Source organism: Cynara cardunculus, assembly GCF_001531365.2.
Source record: "Cynara cardunculus var. scolymus isolate 2C chromosome LG 14, CcrdV1, whole genome shotgun sequence".
NCBI lineage: Eukaryota > Viridiplantae > Streptophyta > Magnoliopsida > Asterales > Asteraceae > Cynara > Cynara cardunculus.
Genome location: NC_037541.1, coordinates 3,843,215 through 3,862,470, shown reverse-complemented (window position 1 = coordinate 3,862,470; position 19,256 = coordinate 3,843,215). Strand labels below are relative to the sequence as shown.

Below are 19,256 nucleotides of genomic sequence, written 5' to 3'. Positions count from 1 at the left end.
TCCCCTTGTAGCCATGTAAATTCAAATGCGGTGACTACGAGCTATCTGCAAAGCAGATAGTTGTCTTGAAATTAGTCGGCTTGCATAACGGGTTGGATATCCAGGTTAATCATCAAAAATGACCTTATATTGATTACTTGGTAACAATTATTTCCAAGCAGCCATTCAATTATATACGTAAAAATAATATCTATTGACAAATTGATTACTTGCTGTAAATTTTGAAATATGTTGGACCTAAAAATAAGTCAACATGCATACGTCAACTTGAATGATATGTAAGTATACTTGAAAGAGTTGCTTAGAAACTAATGGACTTCTTTCATTCCATATAACTTAGAAAAAGAATAGTTTGTATCATGCATATACTTCAACTCCACGTATGAATATGAGAGTTAGGTGTCGTTTACCAAACGCTTACTTAAGTAAGCGCTTACCAAGTCAATTTACTTTACCGAATGAATATGGCAATGACTAAGAATCTTACCCGGTAAGAGCGAAGACAAGTTTCGAGAGTGTAACCCGATAAGTGAGGATGACGACTTTTACCATGGTTAGTGTTTACTGGGACAAATTGTTGCATACGATGCGTTTTAATAAATAAAATCTTACCTGGTAAGTAAGCGATAGTGTTGAATTTTACTGGTATGTATGGGTCCAGCTCACGTCTTACACTTCTCACATTAACTTCACTTCTCATTCGATCCTCTGTCTTTATATGTATATATATATATATATATATACACACACACAATTATATATGATTGCAACCATAAGGGTTGTGCCCAATTGGTTTGAGCTTGAACTCCGAAGATCAAAAGTGTCTGGAGGTCATAGGTTCGAATCTAAGGAGGAATAAAAATCCCCTTATGGCCATGGAAGTTCAAATACAATGACTCGCAGGTGGTCGCTCTGGGATTAATCGCCTCGCGTAGCGGATTGGATATCCAGGTGAAAAAAAATTATATATAATTGCAAGTTATTATTTTTCCTGAAACATAAATTTCAAATTTTTTTAGTAAAAAAATTGCATTAGTTTTTTTAGAACATCTCCATCATATTATTTATAATTTCTCCAAAATTTACACTCAACTCCAACTTGTTCCCTGGATATTTCAATATAAACATATCATCTCAATATACTTTTTAACAAGATGTCATCTCAATATTTTAAAGTTAATATTTTATATGATATAAACAAACTTAACCAACATTTCAAAATTTAAGAAAAATACTCAAATCTCATAATGACAATTACAAATAAAATTGTTGACTCATTTGAGCCAACATCATGACTTGCAACAAAAAGAATCACCTCATCTTTTCATATATATATATATATATATATATATATATATATATATATATATATATATATATATATACACATATCATTCCTTTTACTTTTTTTCTTCCCACCGATATGGGATAAAACAAATTTAACCACATTTCAAGATTGAGGAATACTCAAATCTCATAGTGTCATGTCATTCTAGTTGGTTTTTCCTTTAATATATATATATATAGATTTCTTTATTTTAAAAAATAAGTATAGGGGTGGGNAGAGACAATTAACAATTAGAAAACAATAAAACAAAACTGAAATGCACTTGTAAAGATCCCACATGTAATTTTTCAAGTTTATTTTTCTTTCTTTTTTGGTTAAGAAAAATGAAAAACCAAAAGATGTATGTATGCTAGCAACCAACAAGAAGGCCTCTATCACTTCAGTTTTCTACCATGAACCTATCAGAGTTGATCTAGATTTCCAACTTCCTTTCTATTTTAAGAAAGTGAAAGAACTAAGCCTAACAAGTCAATAATAGTCAACCTCCCGTTCTCGCACTGCTCCGTTTCGGTCAGCAATGTCCCCATGTTTTATTGCTCTCTTCTGCATCCTGCTCATGCCCGAAACCACCAAAATTTCTATTCTCGACTATTCTGGTTGAATTTGGTGCTCCAGTATGCCAGGCATCTATGCTCGGGATCAAGAGCCTCAATCACCTGATTAATATTATCGTCAGTACCAAGGGGCCATTACCAACACAAATTAGATAAGTGCTAAACAGGTAAAAATGCGGTCCGGGTCAACACTAATCATTGACTGAGTAAGTGCTAAACTGAACCTGCCTCTATATATGCTTTAAAAAAACATAATGAAAAGAAAGTAGGAACTTAAGTTCTATTATAACAATAAATTCGCATATACCTGAACAATGTCAGGAGAAAGTAACCCGAACATTTCAAGCCCGCTAATGGTTCCTAGTGGCTTCATGGCATGATTTGCCAATTTGCAGCCCTTGACCATTTCTTGATTTAGCCTTTGCAGCACCAGTTCCCAGCACTTATCCGCAGATACTTCCATAAAGCTCTCACTCGGACACTCTTCTAAGAAAACCTGAATTTTATAGTAAAAAAGAGAGAGGTTAAGGATCAATAAATCACGAATAGGAAAACAAGAACTTGAGAACAAAACTGAAGGCTTATTAGTTTAGATTCTAGTCACGGTAGATGCATTTTATGAAAGCTAAGCGGTGGTGCAAGCATCAGTTCATAGATAAGTCTTGATGCAAGTTAGCTAGTAACCGCTTTTTGGTCCACACTTTGTACTTGAAACGATTTGCAACAAAACTGCAAGAGAACGGTTGCATACAAAGACTTCCCCACCCAACCCTCACAAAGTTGAGGAGCCTTGGGCTATGTTTGGCAAACTGAAAAGCTAGTTTTGGAAGTATACAACATTTATATATGGCAAATACTCACGCACACTCACTTTAATTGAGGCTTGAACCCTTGACCCTTCTGGGAAACGGAGTTTTGCCGGTAACTCGGGTACCGTTGGGCCAATGATCCTTAGTCCATGTTTGGAAAAGAACTAGCTGAAAAGCTAGTTGTTAGCTGAAAAGCTAGTTGGCTAATAAGTTAGCTCCAACAACTATGCTATACTTCTTCTAAAATAGAATACCAAAAGTTAAAATCTCTAAATAAGATTACATTCAACTCCAACAGCTACTCTATTTTAGAAGTTCTACCATTAACTATATTATTAAAATATTCAATACATTTAATAAAATATTATTTCTCTATCCTAAACACTTAATTTCAGTGTCTCCTAATGGTAAAAAAGAATTAAATGTTATTTCTCCCTTAAATATGGAGTTTTAGAGATTTCTCCAAATTTAGAGATTTCTACCATCTCTCCAGAATCTCTATTTTAGCATAGCTGTTGGAGATGCTCTAATAAGCTAGCTGTTAGTTACAAAAATAGTTGGCTAATAAGCTAGCTATTAGCTGAAAAGCTAGTGGGCTGATAAGCTAGTTGTTAGTTGAAAAGCTAGTTGTTGGCTTGTTAGCTCATAAACTAGTCAGGTTTGGTAAAAACTAGTTGAGAAACTAGATAACAATGTAAAACTCCCCAAAAGGATAGTTTCTGGTTTATGTAAAATATAAAGGGCATAATTGGAAAAAAAAAGTGAGGGTGTGTGAGTTTATTTTAAAGGCCTTTGGCCTCACCAAAGGTCATGAGGGTGTGTGAGTTTATTTGTTGCATTAGCCGTATATAAATATTATATACTTTAAAAAAAAGAGTTGGAAACTCATGAACCTCCATATTATGATTAGAAATAAAGACCTAAATATGAATTCCTGTAAGAGATCTAACATATAACGCCCTAGAGGAAAGTTCAAATGAGAAACATAAATATTTTGAGAACGTGGTACCGGAACCAACTATTTCACGTATTATTCATAATGAATAACCCTGGATACTCATCATGAATATCATGCATTTTTATAATGAACATCATTTATTTTCATTATGAATAATTTTCATCATGAGTATCTATCACGACGTTCTTCATGAATAGTTGGTTCCTAGGTCCTCAAAATGTTTACGGTTCTCATTTGAATATGCCCCTAGCGCCCTAATACATCTACCATCTTTATAGGAGATCTATGTCATATGTACCGATCTGAAACAAGAGGGAAACAAAAAGAGGGGGGAGGAAGAAAAATAGAGAACTTACCTTAAATAGAGGACCAATGAGCCCAGCATCATGGATTTCTGATATGTAGCTACTCATTACCGGAGGGTTAAGAAAATTGAAGTATTTTACTCGGCTTCGGAATCCTGCCGATGTGGACTAGAGTTATAAACATGCAATAACTAATTAAACTTATTAACTTAAGTGCAAAAGAAGATCGCAAGGCCACAATACCTTTTGGGAATATGGCCTGATTATTGCACCACAGTTTTCCAAAAGCCACAGATCCAATGTTCAGAAGTTCAACATCGAGATTTGATCCCCACAACTTCATATCCGAATGTGATGCCAAATTATCAAATCCTAACAGCTTTTTATCATCAGATGCGCTATAATTCTGAACATCTGTTGAACCCGAAACATTCAACGCAACTTTGTTCTCTCTTCCATCATCAACAGAGATGCTATCAAGATTTAAATCTATCAAGCACCTCTGTCCTCCAAAGCTTCTATCAGCCATGCAAATGGGCTCTTCTTTGGGATAAACATCAGAAGTTTTTTGATGCGGATCAGATTGAATGACACCCATTTGATCATGATGATGTGAAAAGCTGCAAGTTTCTATTTTTATTGGAGATAAAGGCACACATTTATCTTTCTTGAAGCCGTCTCCCACAAACACCTTTTCTTGATCTAATCCAAGGTTTTGTGACGCCCATTTTCGTAGAGCATCTGAATTACCCTCAAGTGAATCAACTAAAATGGTTAATTCATCGAAGGTATAACGGAGATAAATAGTTCGTTGGTCTGGATCACAGGAACATATAAGATTTGCATGTTTTAGACACGCAAAGCGATCAGAAGAGCACTTGCAGCTGGCTGCAGACATGTGTAAGTCATAGAAACATAGGAAGCACTCTCTTTCGTTTGTTGCATCAAAGTCCTCTTCCGTCTTTTGAAATTGAAAACCGCTTTGAAGTTGCTCAATCCTTTTTAGCTCCATCCCAATTCTGGCCTGAAATGTTGGGTACAAAGAAAAAAGATAAGATGATAATATTCAATTTAATGTAACAAAAGGGCCGTTTACCAAACACTTACTGATATGCGCTTACAGCAAGAGAAATTACCCAAACTTACCTTATCATGTAACATTTTCGGTCATCAAAACAGATTGTTGGTAAGCGTCTTGAACCCGGTAAGCGCTTACCGGGTAGGAGTCTATTTCCTCACTTACAGGGTAAGACTCTCGGTCCTTGTTATGCCTCTTACAGGGCAAGATTCTTGATCCTTGTCATACTCGATCGATAATGTAAGTGATATTGGTAAGTGCGTACCCGGTAAGCATTTAGTAAACGGCCCAAAAGTTTCAAAATTTCCAATTCAAGGTAACAAAGTTACAAAATTTCCTAATTTTTACTCATTTTCACCGGTAACCTTTCACAAATACGCTGACATCAAGTTTATGGTCCACTTTGCCCAAACCCTTTCATAAATATTTCGTACACCTTTTGTAAGCGGGTATCCATGTCATCGAATGTTACAAGCTCAGCAGGTTATCGGTCAAAAAGGGTAAAAAATAGGAAATTTTGAATTTGTTACATCGATTGAGAAAAAAAAAATCTTTGTTACACTAAATAGGAACTAAACCAAACTTTGTTGCATTTTGCCCACACCGTAAAGACCCCCGGCTTGTAAAAAGTTTTTACATATATATATATATAGGCAAAGGATCGTGTGAGAAGGGAAGTTATGTTGAGAAGCGTAAGAAGAGATCTCAACCCTTGACCACTTTTAATCTCATGCCCACCCATCAATTGCACTTTAGAAGGGAATTGATTTGGTGCACCTCAGTGCACTGTGCACCTCATGAGCATTGACATTCAATTAGGATTGATCCAAGGGTGGAGTTCTCTTTATATGCTTCTCACCATAACTTCCCTTCCCACCGGAACCCAACCATATATATATATATATATATATATATATATATATAAAGAGAGAGAGAGAGGGGGGGAGGTTTAGGGGAAAACCCCTCAAAAATTGAAAAACTGAGGAACACCCTCATAACTATTCATCAGTACGTATGCACATGTGCATTCAAGTAATTGAAGATGTTTTCTGGTTTCTATGCACGTGTGCATACTAAAAAATTTACTTAATAGTTACTTTTATGCACATGTGCATAGTGTATAGCTGAATGGGTTACTAGGGTGCTCCTCATTTTATTTTATTTTTGCGGTTTTCCCCCGAACTTGACCCCATATATATATATATAAACATTAATAATTAATCTACCTTAACGGCCTTCGTAAGTATCCCAGTCTTCCCACAAACACTTTTCCAAATCAAATTCTCATAAGCCTCTTCATTTGAAACTGGAAGCTCACATAGAGCCCTAACAGCTTCCCTAGCCGACAACAGTAGCAACTTGTCATGAGATACAGATGTCTTGCGTCGTTGCTCACTATAGAGCTCCACTGCACCTTGCCCGTGTTCTAGCCAGTCCACCGGTGCTACATTCACAGCTTCAGCACAATTAAAACCGCAATTAAACCCTGCATGGTATGCCCTTGGAAAAGTAACAATGAACTCTCCAGAATGCTGAGAAGCACGATAAACCGGTACTCCCTCGGACCTCAAAACTTTAGGAGACAGCTGAGTAACCTGCCACAATAAGACCAAGGTGCACTGAATTAAACCAAACCAAACGATCCCAATATATCCTTCTGTGAGAGCAGGGTCTATAGAGGTGAAGTGTACTCAGATCTGTCCTCTACCCCAAAGGTGCATTAAAATTAAACTATAAGAATCGAATATCTACATTTAGTGAAGTGGGTATTTGCAATATGACCATATGGCAATGGGCAATGCTGGGATATATCTCGAGAGGGAGGTTTAGGGGAAAACCCCCAAAAAAAAAAAATAACTGAGGAACACCCTTGTAACAATTCATCTGGACGGTATGCACATGTGCATACAAGTAATTGAAGTTGTTTCTTGGTTTTTATGCACATGTGCGTGTTAGCACGTGTGCATATTGGACAAATTGCTTACAAATTACTTGTATGCACATGTGCATACCGTCCAAATGAACAGCTACAAGGGTGTTCCTCAGTTTTTCATTTTTTTTACGGTTTTCCCCTGAAACTGACCCTCTATGTCGATGTATATATGACCTTTACAAAAATTCTGTTGGCGTGACTACTTAATTGGCTAAAAGAAATCCAGTAAATCCCATGCAGTAGGGTCGGGGGAGGTAGGATGTAGGCAGACTTTATCTCTACTCCCCAAAGACCCGTTTGCAAAACAAGAATTAGAAAAGAAAAAGAAAAAGCAAGCGGGCTACAAGTGAGAGTGTGTGCAAAGGAACACGGGTACAATTAACATAAATAACGAATGGTTGACTTAACCAACAAACGAAGGTGCTTACAAGTTGATGGAGTAAATCGGGTTGTTCCTTGAATAGATCAGGTAGATGCTTCCGCATTGCATCCTCCAAGGCCGTTGCATGGCTCCCCGGTACACCATACCATATTTTTGGATCACCCCAATGCATATAGTTTACCGAGTAAAGATGGTGATCTTCAACGTGCTTTTCCACAAACCGATAAAAAAAATACAAGTCAGGGATTATATTTAGTAACATAAAGACACAAAGGCAAAGCATATGAAGGAGAAAATAACTGTAATTTAAAATTCTAGACCTTCTACAGCAATCCTATTTATTTTCTATAAAAAGCCGAGGCGCTAGAGGTTTATTTAGGAGAACAACCTTTTGGCAGATTTTTTTTTAAATGTATGACCTTCTGACATTTAAAATCTGTCAAAAGGTTATGCATTTAAAAAGGTTATGCATTTAAAAAAATCCGTCGAAAGGTTATTCTTGTAAATAACCCGACGCTACCTAACACAAGAATGTCTTAAAATCTATCAGAAGTTTGTGCATTTATAAGAAATATGTCAGAAAGTTACCCAACAAAATGACGAGAAGCACATGCCAACATATAGCCATGGTACTAGAACTCCAGAGATGTCACTTCCTTCAAAAGATAACACAGACCCTGGCAAACGGGGGAAGTTATTTAGATTCCAACCTGAATTCACATATTCATCGGATTCGTTATTTTCTATGGATGAAGCTTTTGGGAAACCGCTCTCAAATACACCTGTTTCAAGATCTGCTCCATAATATACCTGATATAAAGAAGAAAAAGGAAGACACTTAATAGTATGCCAAAGTTCTCGATCTCAAAGAGGGAATGGAATTAAAATATCAATCTTCTTCTATACCTCAACCTCATCCGTTGGTTGTTCAATTATCCTCCAATATTCACCCTCAATTTCTTCAATGGATGGTTCCCATATTTGTGTTTCTTCATGCCCATTAACAATTGTTTTCGGATTTACATCATTCATTCCGAAATAATGCTCCTTGAATTTTTTTGCAAAACTCTGAAACTCCTCAAATGTGAAGTCTGATCCAGACCGAAATCCGAATTTGTCGTCACTGTCAGAAGAAGCATTCGACTCCGAGCCTTCAGAACGAGGACATCTCCTCCTTGCTCCAATTTTTGTATATGTTCTTCTTCTCCGTTTTCGGCCTTTCTTTTTCTTCATGGGTTCTCTATTTTGAAGCAAGTCGACTTGCTGGATTCTGGTAGAAAATCTAGCTTCTTGCCAAAACTGTTTCTGCATGAGGGGGCAGGGAGGTTTCCAGGAAGTAGGAGGTACGATCCTACATATACCATAAGCCTCTGCCACAGGTCGTATTTTTGATATGTAACCAAGCGTATCTTCAAACTCCTGATGAACGGGTAATTCGATCAATAACAGAAATTGCTTTTTTAGATTTCCGTATGAGAAACTGTTGGGGATGCTCTAAAAAACTGAAAACTACCATAAGGATCCATGGTTGATCAAATTTCAACATAAGATGATTACCTCAACAGTTGGATGAAATATTGGGGCTTCATCTATATTAGGCCTACAAGCCTCTGAGGGATCCCATCTAGCTGTTATCTGCATTGATTAAAAAATATATATATAAGCTAATGCATAAAACCTTTGAAGAGCGAAAGAAATTGATAATAAAGATCACTGTTATAAAAGCAAAATTATGTATTTACACACCAAGTAGGAAGCAAAATAGCAAATATCTTTAAATTTGTAATGAAGTTAGTCAAGCTAAAGGACTCCACCTTCTGAATTCAATTAAATCCTGAGTGTTGATGCATCTCATATCAATTGATATTATATATAAAGGGAGGTCCAGGGGAACCCCCCCTCCCCCAAAAAAAAATAAATGAAAAATTCTCTGGTAATCGTTCATCTGGACGGTATGCACATATGCATACAAGTAACTCAAGCTGTTTTTGGTTTTTATGCAGGTGTGCATGTTACGCACATGTGCATACCAGACAAATTGCTTACAAATTACTTGTATGCACATGTGCAAACCGTCCAGATGGACAGTTTTTGGGATGTTCCTCAGTTTTTCATTTTTCTTTTTTGCCGTTTTCCCCTTAACCTTACCCTATATATACACACACACAAAAAAACCACAACTTCCTACCTTTTGATTTCGCGGGCTGCCTGAGGACTCAAGATTGTGATCATCTTTCGGGGTGTTCTTGGAAGATTGGTCCTACAAAATAATATTCTAATAAGATGCTGAATTGTCGACTTTGTAGGTATCAAACAGCGTCATGGAGTCAAGGAAAGTGTTAGAGGAAAAAACGAAACATAATATCATGTATACTAAAGTAAGAATTCTTTTTCGGCAAGCATGGGTGTTTGGGCCAGCTTACACACACCTCGACTGATCCCATGGGGCCCTGAACATAACAGCCAGAAAAACCCCAGATACCCGTGAGGGATATTTAGGCATATAACCTTCCATCATTTGTTATTTAAAAATCTGTGGCCTCCTGACCTAATAACGATGTAGAAGTTATACGTTTCGTCACCACTTTGTGGAAAAGCCTTAGGTATGAATATGTTAGATACCTATGATGCTCAATGGTCATAAGAAGGTCAAGGATTTAATTAAAAACTCATTTAAGGTAATTTTCCAGAATGACCCCAGGCCCTGAGGAGACTCGAACCTGCAACCAATGGGGAGGAGCCCCAAGGCATAGCCTTTGATTGCCTGTTGAGTTGGCCCTCAAGGTTATTGAAGTTTGTAGCTCAAAATTATGTTATGATTGATGTAACTCACTTTATCCATTATGGACCCCAAATTATTCTAAAACTGATCTCTTTCGAATGTTGATGCCAACATAGGATCAAAGAACGAAAAGCGTCACAATGATTAATAAAGACCAAACCAAATAAACCCAGTATATCCCACCTAGCGATGGGGTTTGGGGAGGGTAAGATATACGTAGACCGGACCTCTACCCTGAGGAGTAAAGACCAAATCAAACAAACCCAGTATATCCCACTTAGCATTGGAGTCTGGGGAGGCTAAGATGTACGCAGACCTAACCTCTACCAGTAGAGCAGTTGTTTCTGCGAAGACCCCTGGCTCCTAAAAACTGTGACTCCGTATCTCTGAGCCAAGTGCGTATAACACACATAGATCATGTACAACATGTTGATACAACATTTCTCATTTGAGAGGATAAATAGAAATATAAAACTTTTGATGGGAAAACGACATCAAAATGTAATGAAGATTATATCATGCAATGCATCGACAGAAATTAACCTTCTTTCGCTTCTCATGAGAAATTTGTGCTCGAGAGCTCATATCCGAGAGTTGATATCTGGTTGAACTTCTTCGTCTGAGGAGACGTTTAACCTTCACTGTCTCACATTGGTTGACTATATCTATGTCTACTTCTTCGTTGACGACGGTTTCCATAGCGTAACACTCGATCGGATTATTATGGTGCCATCATATGTCCCTAAGAGGGAAAGCAAACCAATAGAAAACTTAAAGAGGGAGACAACCTTTTTTAAATGAATTCATGTATTCAATTCATCTCTTTGAATTCGATCATGTAAAGGAAACACAAAAACACATCATGAGAACATCCAAACACTGGAAATACGTAGAACCATGCGATCATGGGATCCAATTTTCCGGTTAAAGTTTTAAAATAGTTTAGACCTCATATAAGATTATTTAGGAGTGGATCCACCTTAGATTATGACCAAATATAAGAACGAGAACTCAATTATGACATGTCAAAACCTAGCTAAGTGCTCGTAAGATTTCTCAAGAATGAAATTTTCTTTGGATCTTAGAATGAGATTCATTCGACGATGCTTATATGGCGCGTATATATCTCATAGATCATGCCAAAATATCGCTATAAGCTATACAAAACAAGATGCACAATAGAGAAACAAATGCAAATCACCATCTCAATGCTTCTTCTCCTCTCATTTCTTGTTTCTCTCCCTCTCGCTCTCCGCTTCCTCTTTCACAATTCATATGAAATAGTTCATCAGTGAATGAAAGGCGTGAACAAATAGAGGGATTCTTAAAAGGGAAATCGTGTTACGACCAATTTGCCCTTAAAATATGGCACGTGTCCAGCTTGTGAACATGCTGACGTAATTACACTTGGAACAAACCCGAACCAAGGATTAAATAAATTCAACTTCCACGAACGACAACCATACCAAAAGATACTTTCTGGTGCAAAATTTATTCTACAAGCTGGCAAAGTGCAATTGACCCAAACATTGAAGTATAGTATAACATTGCAGTATCAAATTATATAGTATTTCTGCAAATGCAAAATGAGTTTTTTAAATGAATGCTGGGGTTGCATGTTCAAAGACCTTAGACCTTAGACCTTGGAGTTTGGGTACATAAAACATGTTTTTTTAGGTAACTGTGGGTGTCCAGGCCAGCTTGTGCACCTCGACCAATCCAATGGGGCCTTGAAGATAACAACCAGGAAAATCCCCAGTGGCATCAAAAGCAGTATCCAGTAACCCAACGTTCCTAGAGGTCGAGGAGTGTGTGTGAATTTCATTTGCCATATATAAATATTATATACTTTAAAAGAATCCCTAGTGGTCCTATTAAGATTCAAACCTGCGACCTATGAGAGGAGCCCCAAGGCCTAGCCGTTATTTGCCAGTTGAGCCGGCCTCAGGATGACATGTTGATATTGAGCAAAGATTGATACCCGCTAACAATTTAGAAACATTTCTGCAAAGATGTACAGCTCCTTACCAATACACAATTTAGGAACATTTTTAGCTTACAAATCCAAGAAATATTAAATGGACGGATACAAATCTACGACCAGCCTTTGATAGTTACAAAATCATTAAACATGTTCTGCAACAAGCCCAACAAAACCATTTTGTATATATATATATATATATATATATATATATGAACCATTTTAAACAAGAATCTAAGGCATATGAAACTCAGCAATGACTTGCAAAGAAAAACTAAATCTATTTGAAGTAGGCAGCCATTGATGACCATTTCTCATATATTCAATAAAGCAACACATAAACATGATTCATATAATAAGTTTTCCCCCTTTTAGATAACCTTCCTCTATTAATTGGTGAAATGCTACTAGCTATAAAAATCATAAAACTCTAAGATCTAATCACAAAAACATCAATAAAAAGAAACTCTTACAACATATACAGATCTACTTCATATTTCAGAACAGAAGGAATTAAGAAATTGGCAACATCAATAGAAAGAACCCTAACCTGATTTGATACTCTAAAATCGTTGAAAATTGGGGGATTTCCATGAAGTATATGACATTTACGAATGCAGAATGAAACCCACTTCTCCAAATCGATCAAACTTCCAAGAACAATGGTGAAATCGAAGAAAACTAGGAAGAAAATAAAATTAAAATACAACTGAAAAAGATTTCAACCTAATCAAGACTAATAAAACACCAAATCAATGACTAATAACTCAACAAAAAATATCAAACCTAAAGAGAGAAACAAATCCCAGAAAAGAAACAGCTGAAATTGTTTTATGGGAGAGAATTCATCCAACATTAAACAATCATATAAAAAAATAATTTATTTTTTTCTGGATAATTAAAGAACCAATTAATTATCATTCCAAAATTCTACTCCATGAAATTCGTTAATGTGGCAAAAAAGGAATGGTAAAAGGGATAATCGTTTGCTCAATAAAATTTTAAAAAAAACAAATAATTCCCAACAAATAGCAAAGAATATATTCGATAATTAAGAACAAGAAACCATATAAAAGAAACTGAGATACGCGAATATTATTTTCTTGGTGAAACAGAACACAACTGCGATTTCATGTGTTCCATGCGATTTTGGTGCATCGCTACGCTTAGATTTTACCCCAAAAATACGCGAAATTTCGTAGAAAAAAACCCAAATTTGTGAAGAACAAGAGAGGGTCAAACCCCAAAAAAGTAAAAAGTAAACGAATAAAGAAAGTAAGAATTAGAAGAAGCCCACAGACCCACGAAGGATCACCCTGTTTTTAACTGAAATTTGTTGAAACCAAGAAACCAACGAACAGAAGCAGAATGAGTTTGGATTTATATATCTTTCTGCAAAAGAAGAAGGGGTCCATCTTCTTCTATCATGGCCGTTCAAAACCGCTTCTTTCAAGATTCAATTCTAATCCATAGTTTTTTATTTTCCTACAAATCTTCATTTTTAATTTTACCCAACCAATAAAATATTATCTAGTTTCAAGATTTCAGTATCCCATTAAAGTTTATATAAAATGGTAATACATTCAAGTTATATTTGGTAAATTAATTGATAGGTTAGTTTTTTAGTTAATAAGTTTATTTGGTAAATTTAGCTGATAGGTTAATTTTTTAGTTAATAAGTTAGCTGATGACTATAAAATAATTGGTAAATGATTATCTCTGGTGATCTGGAACATTCCAGTTCAATCTAGAAGATGGGGAACATTGGAGAAGATTCTAGAAGAGTTAAGCAGACATCAAGAGGGTTCTGAGCATATTTTAGCATTCTTGTTTGTTCATCTTATTTGGTATTCTTGTAATTTGACTAACTTAGTTCGAGAATTAAGACTGCACATGAGGTTGTGAAGACAATTTTGAGTTTGTTAAATCTATAAAATGATAGATCTTGGAAAATCCAACTGGTTGCTCCCCGTCACAGAATATCATTAGTAGATATCTTGGAGATACGTAGGGATTTGAAGAACTTCGTTTCCCATTAGAGCCTGAGTAAGCTCGGGTATGTTCCACTCCCGAGACATAATGAACCAATCAGGTTTGACCAAATTTTTAGCAGTTAAACTGGTTGAGAAAATATAAAATAACAAAAAATGACATGTTAAAAGTGTAGTTAATTCTAACATATCATAATATAAAAAAAAACATTTATCTTTTTGAAGCATTTAATATTAAAGAGTTTCCTAATTTGGAGATTTTTATCATCTCTCTCGTACTTTCTTTGTTTTGGAAAAAGTTTTAATGGATCTGTTGAATAAAAAAAAAGGTTAAAAACTTCAAATTGTCCAGTTTCTTGGTTTTAGATAAACGGTTGAAGATACACTTTACATACTTATTATATTATAGTTAAATATTTAATATTTTTTAATATCTAAACAACTAAAAGACATGCAATTAATTATAACTACACGTACTGATATACCAGTTTACGTTGTTGGTTGATGATGATGAAAAGGTGGGTAAACGTCTAAAAGTATACATGATATCGTTTAAGAAACGAGAATAATCGTTAAAGCATTTTCGAGAACCATCCTCAACGATAAATAGTCCAAGAAAATATCGAGAAGAATATCGTTTAAGAAACGAGAATAATCGTTAAAGCATTTTCGAGAACCATCCTCAACGATAAATAGTCCAAGAAAATATCGAGAAGAATACTATAACTCAATAGATATTATAATCGCAAAGATCTTGTGCAAATCCTCGGTAAATGTCTAAAGTTTATAGTTAAAATGTATGTTAAGAATATGATACAGTATGTGCTGAAGACATAGTGTGTCAGTCTGTATTTGGTATACGAGGCATGATTGACATAATACTACATGTTAACCACAAAGATGGTTGGTTTGAGCTTGGACTGGTCAAAAGTGTCTGGAGGTCTCAGGTTCGAATCCAATGAGGAATAAAAATCCCCTTGTGACCATGAAAGTTCAAATGTAGTGACTCCAGGGTTACCCCGTGAAGCGGGTGGTCGCCCTAGGGTTAGTCGGCTCGCATAGCGGGTGTGATATCCAGGTTAATCAAAAAAAATACGACATATCAAAAGAAAACTTGTTGTCCCACGTGTGACATAATAGTTAGACCAAAACATGATTAAGTGTGACAAAAATACAGTTTTTTTATCCCACTAAAATATCTGGAAGAAATATCAAGAAGATAAGACGATATATGTAAATTACTAAACTATTTATATTAAATTAAAACCTTAAAAACTTTAAAAAATACCAGCAAGCTTTCTCACTATCGTCAGTCCAACTCCATCTATTTTTATTTGTATACCTAACGCATCCCTAGGACACTAAATGTAGGTTTTGTTTGTGGTCTGGTCGGCTCCTTCGGTTTAGGGCCGTTTACCAAACACTTACCTGGGTAAGCGCTTACCAAGTAACATTACCTCAACGGATGAATATAGTAAGAACCAAGAATCTTATCCGATAAGAGCGAGACAATGATCAAGAGTCTTACCCGGTAAGTGAGAGCGATGACTCTTACCACGGTAAGCGCTTACCAGGTAAAATATTGTATACTATGTCGTTTTGGTGAACTAAAATCTTACCCGATAAATATATAATAGTGTTAAATTTTACCGGTAAACACTTATCGGGTAAGTGTTTGATAAACGGCTCCTTAGTCTCTACTTAACTACGCAATCAAACCTTGACATTTTTGTATGTACGGATGGCCACTTTATGATTATATAATGCTTAACTGTAACTATATTTATAACATAAAAATATGTTATGCTATCAAATGCTTAAATATTACTCATCGTTCTAAAATAAATGTTCACAATAAAAATGACATACAATCTTGAAAATATATAATCATTACGCTTTTTAAATCACTAAATGATATTTTTACTATTGATATTTATACTATATTATAAAGTATTTGACAAAAACTCTTAAAAACCTTTTTTTATGCATAAAGTACCGTTTATTGATGCATATTACTAAAATTCAAGATTACAAGTGATTTTACATAAATACAACTTATTAAAGCTCCATTTTTAAATTCGTGTAACTAATTGCAGATAAACATAAATATTACAAGTGATTTTGCGTAAATACAACTTATTAAAGCTCAATTTTTAAATTTGTGTAACTAACTGCAGATAAACATAATCAAATACAGAATAAACATCTATTTTAAATATAGAAAATCTAAAATATAATTAAGATAATCATTGAGTTTCTAACATAATATTAATTATTATCTTTAATAAAAATTATATTATTAAAGCAAAAATAAATTTACTTTCTTATTAAACCTAAATTAAATTATAATAAAAAATTGAATTAAAGAAGTTATACCAAAAAAAATGAGAATTATTAAATAGTTAATTTAATATTAATATTGATTTTATTTTATTTTAAATTTTTTATGTTAATATCAAATTTATATTTAATTCAAAAATAAAAAACATTATCGTTTTATTAAAACCACGTAAAATCGTATTATATCAATAAAGACAAAAAAATAAAAACTAAACATTAAAATAAAGATTTATCTCGTTACATTGTATGAGTACCCTTCTAATAGAAATTAAAACATAAAGATATATTATTTATTAGATTTTTAGCTATAACATTTAATGTTGTGTCTTTAATTATTTAAATTTGACTTTTTTGTATTTTATCAAAAATATATTTTATGACTATTTTTCCAATTAGGAGTAAATTATGTTTTCAGTCCCTATAGTTTGTTGAAAATTTCTATTTTCGTCCACATGGTTTTAAAAGTTCGGTTTTCATTCTTATGGTTTATAATTTATTATATTTTTCATTATTGATTTTTCCGTCCCTATGGCTTACAACACATGTCTATTTTAGTCTTTCATATTTAAAAGTAGTTTTTTGGACTCAGGTTCAAAAATATAAATGAATTACAAATCATAGGGATGAAAACTAAAATTTTGAAACCATAGGGATCAAATAAAGGGACAAAAACGTAATTTACTCTTTAATTATTTTAAAAGTAAACTACAAATTTGGTCCCTTTGGTTTGTCAAAAAATAACATCTTTCGTCCCTGAAGTTTTAAAATTACAAAATGGTCTTCATGGTTTGCAAAAACATTTGAATTTGGTCCTTGCCACTAACGGTCATTAAAAAGTTCCATCAAATGAGGGGGCATGTTTGTCTTTTACACTATGATTTTTGGTCCATGTGAATTTTGATTGGGTAAAAAATGACAAAACGATAGAAAGACGAAAATGCTTATCATTTAACGGAATTTTTAATGGCCATTAACAAAAAGGAACAAATTTGACGTTTTTACAAATCGTGATGACCATCTTGTAATTTCAAAATTATAAGAATGAAAAGTGCTATTTCGACAAACCATAGGTACCAAATTTGTAGTTTAATCTTAATATATTTATCTTGTTTATAGTTTAGGAATAAAAATCCTCTTGTGACTACGGAGGTTCAAATGCGGTGACTTCGGAGCTATCTGCAAAGCAGGTGGTCACCCTGAGATTAGTCGGCTCATATAGCGGGTTGGATATTCAGGTTAAATTTAAAAACAATACAAATTATTTGAATAGGTAGGTACTTACTCTAATTCCCGTACACGGATAGTTGAATGAATTATTTGAAAATTGAATAAATTAGTGAGTAGATCGATTTTGCACTATTGAATTATTTTTTGTAAGCTTTATATATTTAGTATCAATGGTTCTTTCTTTTTTAGTTTTATTATTTTATATGAATTTAATTTGTTCTACGAGATTATTCAAAATAACACACACAAATGTGTCTGTGTGTGCGTGCGTGCACGCATGTTTGTGTGTGTGTATAAGCGGGAGTTCAAACGAGAGCCCCTTTGTTTTGCGAAAATGTGAAAACAATTGTGGGTCTCTAACCATTTTAATAATAATTTAAATTATATTAAATAAAACTAAATCAATAAGGGTAGTAACGTAATTAGGTATTTTTTATGTTATTTTAATTAATTGTAATTATTCCATGATTTTAAGTTGGAATCTAATCACGCTGAATCTCACGTCTCCATCGTTGCCTGTATCTGCATACACCATCTGGTTAATGTCTACTCGAATTTTCCCTAATCAAGTAATAATTGAACCGTGGTATTTATGTGATACACATTTCGAGTATTAATTTATCGAGTTCTCATTATGCAATCGAACAGTAATGAATGTGATAAATCTTACTTGTGATACACTTGAATACACAAGGTTAATGTGTATACAAGTTTGCTATTTGTTGTTGTTATCGACTCAAATTGTGCTATCAATTGTTACTCCTAATTGGTTATAGGCAATCATCGAGCCATAATCAAGGTGTGATAAACATGTGATAAGTGACAAAATCATCGTGCAAGAATAGTCTCAATTGCCGAAAAACAGTGCAAGGATTCAAAACTGTTTTTTGAGTTATGGGTTTAAATAATCAAGTGTACAATATACCCATTGTTGCAAAAGCAGTTTGAAGAGCCAATGTAATAATTGTGTAATATAGTATCGATCAAGTTTACCAACCACTCGAGTTTGCCCTTTGATCGTATGATAATGAAACTGTGATAAATGTGTGATAGGGTAATGATTTCTCAAGTTTTCCTTACGATAATCACACTGTGATAAATCTGTGATTCCCAAACAGGGTAACGACTTCTTGATTTTACCTAAGCATGTGATACTCACACTGTGATAATCTTGTGATAAAGCAGAGAAATCATCGTATATTAGTGATTTGGTGTCTAATTTCTCGATTTCTCCTTACAATTATTACACCGTGATAAATCTGTGATGCCCAAACAGAGTAACGACTTCTTGATTTTACCCTAATCGTGTAATATTGAAGGGAATCATCGATAGATGTCGTGTATGTGATGAAGATGTGATATGTAACACAAATCTCTTAAAAATAGTCTTCCTCTTCTTTGTCGACGATTACATAATTATCAATTCCACGATGATCGAAACAATTTGATCGTGTTATTTTATTTTGTATTCCTATTTCCAATTTTACCCCTCCACGTCTTTATTATTTTTGAAAAAAATAATAATATTCATTCAAATTTTAAGAATCCCTCAAATCCTATTAAAATGT

General features: G+C 34.4%; 1 protein-coding gene across 2 annotated transcripts; it reads right to left on the bottom strand.

Annotated features, from left to right (window-relative positions):
* Positions 1-1,615: 1,615 nt before the first annotated feature.
* On the bottom strand, positions 1,616-13,443 carry LOC112526514 (lysine-specific demethylase JMJ18-like). 2 transcript variants are annotated; one of them, XM_025136824.1, is made up of 13 exons: positions 12,681-13,443; positions 10,693-10,891; positions 9,556-9,627; positions 8,925-9,002; positions 8,274-8,786; positions 8,150-8,177; positions 7,956-8,044; positions 7,414-7,575; positions 6,279-6,647; positions 4,218-4,998; positions 4,026-4,129; positions 2,210-2,398; positions 1,616-2,004 (listed from the first exon to the last, which is right to left on the bottom strand). In XM_025136824.1, exons 2-13 carry the CDS (start codon positions 10,846-10,848, stop codon positions 1,927-1,929), a joined length of 2,619 nt encoding a protein of 872 aa, XP_024992592.1. In that variant the 5' UTR covers positions 10,849-10,891; positions 12,681-13,443; the 3' UTR covers positions 1,616-1,926. The 2 variants fall into 2 exon arrangements, with proteins under 2 accessions (XP_024992592.1, XP_024992590.1); XM_025136822.1 differs by having other exon boundaries at positions 7,956-8,177.
* Positions 13,444-19,256: the final 5,813 nt, after the last annotated feature.